Genomic DNA, 12,581 nt, shown 5'->3' with positions numbered 1-12,581 from the left:
AATATAAAGAGAAAAACAAAATTAAAGCATAGCTTCTGGAGTCTGGTTCTGCTGGATTTAATCTTCAAACAAAATATATATATCTCACTGGGGGAACAGCAATTACCAGACATTCTAATCTTTCCCCATTTTATCCAAGACTAAAACACTGTCTGAAGGTCCACTTTAAAGTTCTAGTTTCTTGCTAAGGGAGGCATGGAGTTTTCCTTTGCCAGTTTTTTACCCTCCAGCCATCTACATTAACAAGGACATGCCACAGCTGAGATGTTTTTCAGCCACAGCAAAGCCTCAACCTCCTGTGACAATCGTCAGGCAGTACCCACCACTAAATGTAACCCATTCAGGTGAATAGCCCCCACCACAATCACACTGTAACTCTGTGTAATGCATGCTATTGTATCATGGTAGCTCAGCATTGTCAGGGTTAAAAAAGATATAATCCCTCCTTTCTGCCTGTCAGACACACACACACACTGAAAAGCGATCCACCACAGGGGCACGGGGAGCTGTCCCTGCAGGGAGAAAACACAGCGATTATTGTTAGCGGCTAAAGCTGCTGGCAATAATTACATGAAAAATTGGACATGCTGGTTGTACCAAAGTTGATCGATCAACCACAAATAATCATTACTATGCATCAGTCCTTATTTAGATAATAGTCCGCAATCTTCCCCTTAAAACTGTGTATTTCCACAATGATATTAATGCGTTTTTACATGCGTGCTCCGTAAAAAAAAAAAAAAAAAAAAAAAAAAGAAGAAGAAGAATGCTCCACCTCTATGTCCCACCACCTGTCACTGCTGCCTCTTACCTCACAAGTCAACCCACACAATGGTAAGGTCAACCAAAGCTTCCCCAGACACTTAAGTCAAGTCACTCCAGCAATTCTTACAAGACAGGTCTCAATTCACTCTGCAGCTCAGGAACTGTCCCACTCAACAGGAAACACAGAAAACAAGAACCTCCACAGTGTGGTATGAACACATTAAAAAGCGTTTTAACCAGAAGATTAAAACATTATCCACAAATGTGTGCACTAGACAGAATCCCCTTTTTAAAGAACATGCACATTGCCCTCTTAAGCATGGACATCTATGGAGAGGATATATAAAGATGGCCGATCTCGAACAATCGGGTGTTATGACATCACGTGGCTCTGCCTCCAACGTGCTTTGTTACGTGGTAGAGGGACTTCCCCATCTGCCCATACGTTATTTGATCCATCTATGGCCAGCTCCTGTTCTAGGTCAACTGGTGTACCAATTACATACTTTGTTACACTGTTGGTAAGGCTGAATAAAAAAATAATAATATTAGACCATCCAGTTCAACCTGTGTTGAGTGAGTGTATGTTTATGTCAATACTATTTCCCATATCCCTGTATATTGCACTCACTGAGATGCAATTCAGGGGCTTTAATATTGAAGTAGAAGTGGTATGCAGATCAGCATTTTTAGACTTCTCTAATTTGCATGCTTGTTCCAGGTCAGTAACTCAAGTTACTGAAGCGAGAGACAGCCAGGCAATAGGGCAGCAATAACAGCCTACGTATTTCTCAAAGTAGACATTTCTTATAAAACAAACTGTGTGCAGTCTTTAATAATAAAAATATTGGACAACTAAGCCTTGCACACACGGCCCGAATATCAGGCAGCATCAGCCGGTTCAACAAAAATCCACCGACATTCGGCCCATGTGTACGGCAGCTGGTCCAACAGAAGGCTTCTGTTGAAGGGACATGACCGAAAAAGATCTGCCGATCAGCGCTCCCATCCAATGGCTGAGAACGCTGACCGGTGTGTGTTCTGGCGGGAGGGGGGGGGGTGGCTTCTATTCCCTACAATTCTTCTACAATATAGCTCAGCAGGGAGGATCACTGTACTAACATTGAATTGTTAGTACAGCAGCTCCTCCTGAGCCCTTCATTTTTTTTTTTTTTCAGCCCGCTGGGTTGAACGAATGAAAACTGTTAGTGTGTACCAGGCTTGAAGTGCCACAACATGAAACATTTAAATGAATGAGAAAAAGCAAGTCATCCCACCATGTCCTACAACAAAACCATACAGCAGGGGTCTTCAAACTATGGCCCTTCAGTTGTTCAGGAACTACAATTCCCATCATACCTAGTCATGTCTGTGAATGTCAGAGTTTTACAATGCCTCATGGGATGTGTAGCTCTGCAACAGCTGGAGGATCCCTGCCATACAGGATAACTCTTCCATGTATATGAGAACCTCTAATCTCAGAATAACAAATGGTTTCAGGGCTGCCAATCTTTTGTGACATGGTCAGTGCTTGGAATACAACATTGCAACATTCTGACCGGCTACATCTTTCACAACTTCTCTCATTCCATGTACAGGGGAACTAATGGGCCATACACACTATAAGATTTTCTGAAACTTTTTCCTTTAAACTTACCAAAACCATATAATATGAGGTCAAACCTAAACACTTTCAATTTGTATGCAATCTGGCAGGCCCTTGCACTACATAGAAAAGGTAAATCTGAAGGGAATCTAACCACAAAAGTTGGATAGTGTGTATCCAGCTTTACATAAAACCAATTGACTAAAGGGCCATACACACTATAAGATTTTCTGAAGACTTTTTCCTTCAGATTTACCTTTTCTATGTAGTGCAAGGGCCTGTCAGATTGCATACAAATTGAAAGTGTTTAGGTTTGACCTCATTATCTGGTTTTGGTAAATCTAAAAGGAAAAAGTCTTCAGAAAATCTTATAGTGTGTATGGCCCATTACTAGACCAATGATGTTGAACCTTGGCACCCAGATGTTTTAGAACTACATTTCCCATGATGCTCATGCACTCTGCGGTGTAGCCGAGCATCATGGGAAATGTAGTTCCAAAACCTCTGGGGTGCCAAGGTTTGCCATTGCTGTACTAGACACTCGTATCTAAATCTTTTTCAATATTAAATAAAAAAAAAAAAAAAACATATACAAGCTCACAAAATAATTTAAACTTTCAAAACATTAAAAGACATATGTACAAAATGAATGTACAAGGTTTACAAAAACTATATCAGAAAATATGTTCCATAACTGCATACGTGAACAGTATTATACTTTAGTGCCAAGACCAGCATCGACAAATATATCAGACACTATGTTTTTTGTTTTTTTAACATAAAAATGCCAAAAAGCATCCCAATATCCCTGGTATACAGAGGTAGAACAGTGGGTTGGCCCATACAGGTTTACTTTCTCTACAGCAAGCTTAACACAAGTTGTGTAAATATAAAGACTTTTTTAATGATTATTTTTTATACATTATACAAAAACAATGTCCTTGTTTAAAAAATAAAAAATAACAAAAAGAGCTAGTAAACGAAAAATAGAATCTGCTCCCACATGAAGGGCTCCAAATAAATGTTATTTATGGGTCATTGTTAAGCAAATGGTCTGTCAATGATCTAAAAGAGACTGTAAAACGGAAAGAAACCGGGGCAGATGGCAGCGACTCTATAGGAAATGAGCACTGGATATTGAAGATTTTGCTATAATATCTGCCGACGAGCTTAACCTCTTTGGTGTCGCACAAATTAATGGGCCATGGACTGACAGACTGATCTCCAGCCATTGTTTCCCCCTTTGCTAAAGCAAAGCAGCAATATATTGCCATAATATGTGCCACCAAGTACAAAGGATGCTTGTGATGGTTTCTCCGAGGGGTCCATTTGCTGGGAGAGATAGGCGGGACTTGGTAAATAACATCCCACAGAACAGACCTCACATCATGTCAACAATCACAACACTTCCCTCAGCACAAACAAACAAAAGCAGTAACAAAAGAGAAACACTGAAACAATGCAAAGAAACTCCCAGACTGTGGTCATTTACCGGCAGCTCAAAACGCCGGGATCAACTGGGTTTTATCACAACACCATTTCAAAGATGAAAACAAACCGGCCTTAGGAGGCCTCAGAAAAAAAAAAAAAAAAATCTGACAGGCCATTCATGACAGATCTGGTCACCTAAACCTGTCATCAGCAACTGGTAATCATCATACACAATATATCAAATCAGAGGATCAACACAAACGATGTCTAGAAATGTACGTCTTCCAACCGATCCCAATATGAAGACGCAACAGAATGTAATTTTGATGTCTAGCAATCAGGATGATAAGAAATAAAAATATATACAGTATATGTAAAGCGCTGCGGAAATTGACAGCGCTATATAAGTACCTGAAATAATAATAATAATAATACCTACTAACAGTGAAGTGCTAAAATAAATCAAATGTAGACTCAAATGTGCATATAAAACAACAAAGCTTATAAATGTACACAATTATCATAAGTCACATGCAGAAAAAAGTAAAAATCGCGAAAACAACCCCATACAGCATCCAACTAGGTTGTAAATAAACAAAACGTGAGAACAGTCATCCAATAGGGTTAGATCATCCAATCAGATTATACCTATCCACCAAAAAACCCATTTGTTAGAAATCTGACGCCATTGTTGCAGCTGGATAAAAATAACTCAATAGCATTTATTTCTTAAAGGAGGGATTTACCAAGACTGGAGCAGCCAATCAGCTTCTAGCTTTCATTTTCAAAGCTTAACTGGACAAGCTAAAGCTAGAAGCTGATTGGTTACTATGCACAGCTTGCTCCAGTTTCAGTAGATTCCCCCTTTGTGTTTACTGCTATGCTGCAAACAGATACATCAGTAATTACATTGTATTGTTTCTGACAGCAGCTGGATTTCAATTGCACTTTATGTAACAAAGTATTTATTTATCTAGTACTGCTAGCTGACACTATAATTGGTACAAGTTAGAAGAGATCAGTTTGAATCAAATACTTCATTTGGGGACAGCAGCTGGATAAAAGAATTGCAGTTAATACTACAAAATATTTATGTAGTACTGCCAGCCAACACTTTAATAGATACAAGTTATTGTAGATCGGTTTAAATTGGATATTTAATTTGTGGACAGCAGCTGGATAAAATCATTTAATTGCAGTGAATACTATAAAGTGTTTACTGTTATCCAACGCTGGAACAGACAGACAGTTATATATGAGCTAGGCCCTCCTAGATTTTCTGTATTGAACTATAATGCAATTGTACTGACCCCCTTTATATTGTAAAGCACTGCGTAAACTGTTGGCGCTATATAAATCCTGTATAATAATAACAGTAGTAGATCAGTAATTCAATTTCAGATTTGATGTGTGTTATGGTGGCCATACAAAGTGCGACAAAGCGATCGAATCAGACATCGATTGACAGATAAGGGTTGATTTTTTTTTTTTTGCCACAACCAATCAACATGAGTCAATCAAAGCTGTCACTATGGGGGTTGATTTACTAAAACCGGAGAGTGTAAAATCTGGTGCAGCTGTGCATAGTAGCCAATCAGCTTCTAACTTCAGCTTGTTCAAAGAGGCTTTGACAATAAAAGCTGGAAGCTGATTGGTTTCTATGCAGAGCTGCACCAGATTTTACACTCTCCGGTTCTAGTAAATCAACCCCCACAGTGACAGCTTTGATTGACTCATGTTGATTGGTTGTGGCAAAAAAAAATAGGAAGATCAATAATGTTTTTTGCACCCTAAGCGATTTCTGCGGTTCACCACTACCGATCGCTCAGTGGCACAAAAGGTGATCTGATCGACTTATGCATGGAATCAATCGATTTGATTGATCAAGGTACAGGAGAATGAAACAATGATCGAATTAGGTGAATGATCGGTTTATAGTGTCATGTATGACCACCACAAGATCATGAGAATAGCAGCCAACAATGTATCAGATACAAGTTGGAATGGATGTGTTTACATTGTAGAGAGCAGCTGGCTACAAAGGATGCCATTGGCCTGAAGAGTGAGTAGATTATATATAGTGGGTGTATGGAGTGAGGGGTCCCCCCACATGCAGGTGTCTATGGAGAAGGGGGGATCTCTCTTTGTTGATCTGTAGAAGAAAGTTGTCAGAAGGATCGCTGATGCTGGTGATCCCTTGTCATCAGATTCCAGCACTAAGCTGTGTATGAGATGTGATGGATCTCCCCCCTCCCCCCCCCCCCCCCCCATAGAGGAGAATAGTGTATGGATGGAGGTAGAAGGGGGATCACTCACCCACGCCGTACTTCTCGTGCTCCGTGGGTAGCCACATGTCTCCAGTGTTGTGATGGCCGTGTTTGTGGATCAGAGGAAGGCACACATCCCTCCTGGTGACAGAGCTCCTGTGTGGACTGCCTCCCCCTCCTCCTCCGTGCTGTCTTTGTGTACAAACCCCCTCTGTCAGCGGAGCCGGGCTCTTCCCTTCAGTCCTGAGCGGTGCCAGGCGCGGGCACGGTGCCCTGACTGCTCCTGGTGTGCTGTGTCCTGCCAATGCTGTGCAACTTGTGTGCCCCGTCACCTTCTCTGTCAGTGTAGCGCTTGTCCCGTGTATCCCCGAGCAGGAGCATGCGCCATAGGCACGCAGCTAGCGCTCCGCAGGCACTGGGCTCATTGTTCTGGTAACCAGGAGAAATGCAACGCTACAAGAACGGGCTGCAGGGCACGCCGCTGTACAGGACCCCCCGCTTCCCCTACTGCGCATGCGCGCCTCTCAGGCTCTGCGCGCTCCCGACCTCCTCCTCTTGCTGCAAGGTAGTTGCAGGAGGCAGCTTGGCCGAGACGCGTCACTTTTTCAGCAACGCCCCCTTTTTCTTATTAACCCCTTCAGCGCTAGCCGTTCATCTCCTGTTGTTAACCCTTTCGTTTAGCAGCAGCTTGCTATGGTATATAAACCCTTACATGGCTGGCAACCCCCCTCCCATAATGCCTTATTAACCACTTGCCGACCAGCTGCAGATATACATCGCTTCGCGGAAGCGATCAGGGGAGGACTGGGGCATAGGGGGGGGGGGGCAATTGCCCCCTGGGCCGCTCTGATGCCCCGTAAAAAGGCTGCACCGCTTCTGCCACAGACGTACCTAAAGTTTTCTGGTGAAGAGAAGTAAAAAGTCCCCACCACTGCAGTCCCAGCATGCATGGTGTAAACTGTGTCTAAACAGAGGCCGGTTCCATGCCCCACTGGAGACTCTCCTCCAGCCCTAACCGAGCTGTCCCAGCTCCCTCTAACCGCCCCCTGCTGGCCAGGTCAGGAACCCAGATTCAGCCGGTGAGTAGAGAGTACCTGGAGCGGAGCTTGAGGCTGGAATGGGGGTCAGGAGGAGGCCGGGAAGAGGCAGAGTGAGAGGGGGACCAAGTCGTTGCACCATGTGCCTCTGGTTTGTACTTGCCCCCTGGGCAGAAAGTTGCCAGTCATAGAAACATAGAATGTGTCGGCAGATAAGAACCATTTGGCCCATCTAGTCTGCCCAATATATCTGAATCCTATGAATAGTCCCTGGCCCTATCTTATATGAAGGATAGCCTTATGCCTATCCCATGCATGCTTAAACTCCTTCACTGTATTTGCAGCTACCACTTCTGCAGGAAGGTTATTCCATGCATCCACTACTCTCTCAGTAAAGTAATACTTCCTCATATTACTTTTAAACCTTTGCCCCTCTAATTTAAAACTGTGTCCTCTTGTGGTAGTTTTTCTTCTTTTAACCACTTGCCGACTGCCTAACGCCGATCTACGTCGGCAGTCAGCCCCTCACAGGCAAAGTGACGTAGGGCTACGTCACTAGCTTGTGAGGGTCTAGGGAGCGAGCGCGCGCCCCCGGAGGCGCCCTCCCGCTCCCGCGTGGTCACGGACCCCCCCGCGCGTGTGACCAGCGGACCCGATGTCCGCCGGTCACTCGGCGATCGGCGGGGGAGAGGGAGAATGTCAGGCAGCTTGTGTAAACAAGCCACCTGTCATTCTCCTCGCTGTAAAGACACTGATCAAACGGATCTAGTATGTAGATCCGTTGATCAGTGTCCTTAGAGCTCAAGCCACAGCCAATCACAGTAGAAAGCACGCCCCTAGGGATACACACAGCCCCTCCCTCCCAAATAAAGTTAAAAAAAACAACAAAAATGACAAAAATCTTTCCCTTTGTTAGTAAACGTGATAACTTTTGCGCAAACCAATCAAAATACGCTTTTTGCAATTTTTTTTACCAAACATATGTAGCATAAAACAAATTGGCCCGAAAATTTTAAAAAATTTTGATTTTTACTTTTTTTTTGGGGGGAATTTCATATAAAAAAATGTGAAAAATATTGTTATTTTTGCAAAATTGACGCTCTTTTTTTGTTTATAGCGCGTGATCAAAAAATCGCACAGGTGATCAAATACCACCAAAAGAAAGCTCTGTTTGTGGGAAAAAAAGGACGTCAAATTCGTTTAGGTACAGCGTCGCACGACCGCGCAATTGTCCGTTAAAGTCACGCAGTGCCGAATCGCAAAATACCCCCTGGTCAGGAAGGGGGTAAAATCTTCCGGGGCTTAAGTGGTTAAATATGCTCTCCTCCTTTACCGAGTTGATTCCCTTTATGTATTTATAAGTTTCTATCATATCCCCTCTGTCTCTTCTTTCTTCCAAGCTATACATGTTAAGGTCCTTTAACCTTTCCTGGTAAGTTTTCTCCTGCAATCCATGGACTAGTTTAGTAGCTCTTCTCTGAACTCTCTCTAGAGTATCTATATCCTTCTGGAGATATGGCCTCCAGTACTGCGCACAATACTCCAAGTGAGGTCTTACCAGTGTTCTGTACAGCAGCATAAGCACTTCTCTCTTTCTACTGCTTATACCTCTCCCTATACATCCAAGCATTCTGCTGGCATTTCGTGCTGCTCTATTACGTTGTCTTCCCACCTTTAAGTCTTCTGAAATAATTACTCCTAAATCCCTTTCCTCAGATACTGAGGTCAGGACTGTGTCAAATATTCTATATTCTGCCCTTGGGTTTTTACGCCCCAGGTGCATTATCTTGCACTTATCCACATTAAATTTCAGTTGCCAGAGTTCTGACCATTCTTCTAGTTTTCCTAAATCCTTTTCCATTTGGCGTTTCCCTCCAGGAACATCAACCCTGTTACATATCTTTGTGTCATCAGCAAAAAGACAAACCTTACCATCGAGGCCTTTTGCAACATCACTTATGAAGATATTAAACAAAATTGGTCCCAGTACAGATCCCTGAGGTACCCCACTGGTAAGGGGGGGTACCTCAGGGATCAGCCCCTGGGAGCGATCATGGGGGCGCACATGCCCATTTGCCAGCGGGAAAGGTGATCTGTGGGGCCAGCAGCCACGATCGCCGCCCGTCACCCGCGATCTCTCCCTGTGGAGACAGAACGGCAGTCTGCTGTTGTAAACACGTCAGACCGCTGTTCTGTAACTAATCAACACAGGGTTCCTGTGATCCTCCTATTTAGGAACACAGGTGTCTGTGTTGATTCCATAAGTCTATCCCCCACACGGTTAGAAAACACCCCCTAGGCATATATTTAACCCTTTGATCGCCCCTGGGTAACCCCTTCCCTGCCAGTGTCATTAGTATAGTAACAGTGCATATTTTTAGCACTGATTACTGTAGTAATGTCACTGGTTCCCCCAAAAGTGTCACAAATGTCAGTAAGTGCCGGTTCACACTGCAGCAGCACGAATTCAGGGGCGACCTGTGAAGTTGCGTGCACCGCGACTTTAGCGCGACTTGCACGGACTTCATAAAATGAATGTCTATGCAAGTCGCTCCAGGTCGCCCTGAAGTAGTACAGGACTTGTGTCGCTCCTATTAGAATGGTTCCTGTACCGAACAATGGCAGCGCGACGGACCGCGACTTGTCAGGCTGACAAGTCGCGGTCCAAGTCGGATCAGTGTGAACCGGCACTTAGGGGTCCGATCTGTCCTCCGCAATGTCGCAGTCCCACTAAAAAATCACTGATCGCTGCCATTACTAGTAAAAGAAAACAAAAAAAAAAGATAAAAATGACATAAATCTTTCCTCTAGTTTGTAGACGCGATAACTTTTGCGCAAACCAATCAAAATACGCTTATTGGGATTTTTTTGACCAAAAATATGTAGCAGAATACAAATTGGCCTAAAATTGTAAAAATAATAGATTTTTACATCTTTTTTATTGGGAATGTTATATAGCAGAAAGTAAAAATATTGTGTTTTTTTTTTCAGAATTGTCTCTCTTTTTTGGTTATAGTGCAATAGATAAAAATCGCAAAGGTAATCAAATACCTTCCGGTCCAGAAGTGGAAGTAAACTCTCTTTTTTTACTTGTACCTGCAGGTAAGCCTATATTAAGGCTTACCTGGAGGTACTGTGAATAAGGGATAGACCGATATGGTTTTTTCAGGGCCGATACCAATACCGATAATTTGATCACAACGAATCGGAATCGGCCGATATGGCCCGATATTTTGTACATTTAAAGTTTTGAAAAATAAAGACAAATTTTGACACAAATCTGGTATTGAACATGTTCATTTTTGTTTAATGCTTAATGGCTTGCTGGCTGGCACCCTGTGGTGGGTGGCTGGCTGTCTGGCACCCCGTGGTGGGTGGCTGGCTTGCTGGCACCCTATGGTGGATGGCTGGCTGTCTGGCACCCAGTGGTGAGTGGCTGGCTGTCTGGCACCCTGTGGTGGGTGGCTGGCTGGCTGGCACCCTGTGGTAGGTGGGTGGCTGGCACAGGGGCTGTGGGTGGCTGGCTGGTACAGGGCCTGTGGGCGGCTGGCTGGTACAGTGCCTGTGGCTGGCTGGTACAGGGCCTGTGGCTGGCTGGTACAGGGCCTGTGAGTGGCTCGCTGTCTGGCACCCTGTCTGTGGGTGTCTGGCTGTCTGGCGCCCTGTGGTGGGTGGCTGGCTGGCTGGCACCCTGTGGTAGGTGGGTGGCTGGCACAGGGGCTGTGGGTGGCTGGCTGGTACAGGGCCTGTGGGCGGCTGGCTGGTACAGTGCCTGTGGCTGGCTGGTACAGGGCCTGTGAGTGGCTCGCTGTCTGGCACCCTGTCTGTGGGTGTCTGGCTGTCTGGCACCCTGTGGTGGGTGGCTGGCTGGCTCCCTGTAGTGGGTGGGTGGCTGGCACAGGGGCTGTGGGTGGCTGGCTGGTACAGGGCCTGTGGGTGGCTGGCTGGCTGGTACAGTGCCTGTGGCTGGCATATACAGGGCCTGTGGGTGGCTGGCTGGTACAGGGCCTGTGGGTGGCTGGCTGGCTCGCTGGTACAGTGCCTGTGGCTGGCTGGTACAGGACCTGTGGATGTGGGTGGCTGGCTGGCACCGGGCTGCTGTGGGTGGGTGTATAGCTGTGATACCAGTGGCGGAGCCAGAGGGTTAGCTGGGGTGTCAATTGACACCCCAGAAAAAGTCCCTGCCACCCCTGTTGCCACCCCGATCCTGGCTGGCAGCAGAGGAATCACAGGCAGTGGTGGGATCAGCCGGTTCATCCCTCTAAGCTGGCGGCCAGGGTCAGGGAGCAGCAGAGCAGTGCGTCCCGAAGCCGAGCCCGCCCATTCTGTGACAATAGCGAATGAAAATTCGCTATTGTCACATGGATCCTCCTCCGGCCAATCAGGGAGCGGGTCCTCCCGCTTCCTGATTGGCCGAATGGCAAACGCCGTGCCATTGGTCGAGGAGGCGCCGGCGGGAGGACTGAGAAGATGCAGGGAGCCGCGGACCGATGAGAAGCTGCTGTGATGACCGTCCGTCCATGAGGTAAGTAAGCCGGTCTCACGGGGGGGGGGGGACGCTGGCACTCTGCAATGATTGCGGGCAAATGCTGTGGCACTCTGCAATAATCATTGGGGGCATTACTGTCTCACTGCAATAATAATTGGGGGCAAGGCTGTCTCACTGCAATAATCATTGGGGGCATTGCTGTCCCACTCTACAATAATCATTGGGGGCATTGCTGTCTCACTGCAATAATCATTGGGGGCATTGCTGTCCCACTCTACAATAATCATTGGGGGCATTGCTGTCTCACTGCAATAATCATTGGGGGCAAGGCTGTCTCACTCTGCAATAATCATTGGGGGCATTGCTGTCCCACTCTACAATAATCATTGGGGGCATTGCTGTCTCACTGCAATAATCATTGGGGGCATTGCTGTCTCACTCTGCAATAATCATTGGGGGCATTGCTGTCTCACTGCAATAATCATTGGGGGCAAGGCTGTCTCACTCTGCAATAATCATTGGGGGCATTGCTGTCGCACTCTGCAAAAATCATTGGGGGCAAGGCTGTCACACTCTGCAATAATCATTGGGGGCATTGCTGTCTCACTGCAATAATCATTGGGGGCAAGGCTGTCTCACTCTGCAATAATCATTGGGGGCATTGCTGTCTCACTGCAATAATCATTGGGGGCATTGCTGTCTCACTGCAATAATCATTGGGGGCATTGCTGTCTCACTCTGCAATAATCATTGGGGGCATTGCTGTCTCACTCTGCAATAATCATTGGGGGCATTGCTGTCTCACTCTGCAATAATCATTGGGGGCATTGCTGTCGCACTCTGCAATAATCATTGGGGGCATTGCTGTCTCACTCTGCAATAATCATTGGGGGCAAGGCTGTCTCACTCTGCAATAATCATTGGGGGCATTGCTGTCTCACTGCAATAATCATTGGGGGCATTGCTGTCTCACTGCAATAATCATT

General features: G+C 45.6%; 1 protein-coding gene across 2 annotated transcripts in view; it reads right to left on the bottom strand.

Annotated features, from left to right (window-relative positions):
• The window catches only part of DOCK4 (dedicator of cytokinesis 4), a 529,522-nt gene extending 522,944 nt beyond the window's left edge, over nt 1-6,578 (bottom strand). For both annotated transcript variants that reach the window (XM_082254719.1, XM_082254720.1), the window contains exon 1: nt 6,119-6,578. In XM_082254719.1, coding sequence (XP_082110845.1) covers nt 6,119-6,155 — 37 coding nt within the window. In that variant the 5' untranslated portion in view covers nt 6,156-6,578. The remainder of the gene's footprint in view (nt 1-6,118) is intronic.
• Nucleotides 6,579-12,581: the final 6,003 nt, after the last annotated feature.

This window comes from Pelophylax lessonae, assembly GCF_965119305.1.
Source record: "Pelophylax lessonae genome assembly, chromosome: 4".
Lineage (NCBI taxonomy): Eukaryota > Metazoa > Chordata > Amphibia > Anura > Ranidae > Pelophylax > Pelophylax lessonae.
This window is presented reverse-complemented; position numbering and strand designations above follow the sequence as displayed.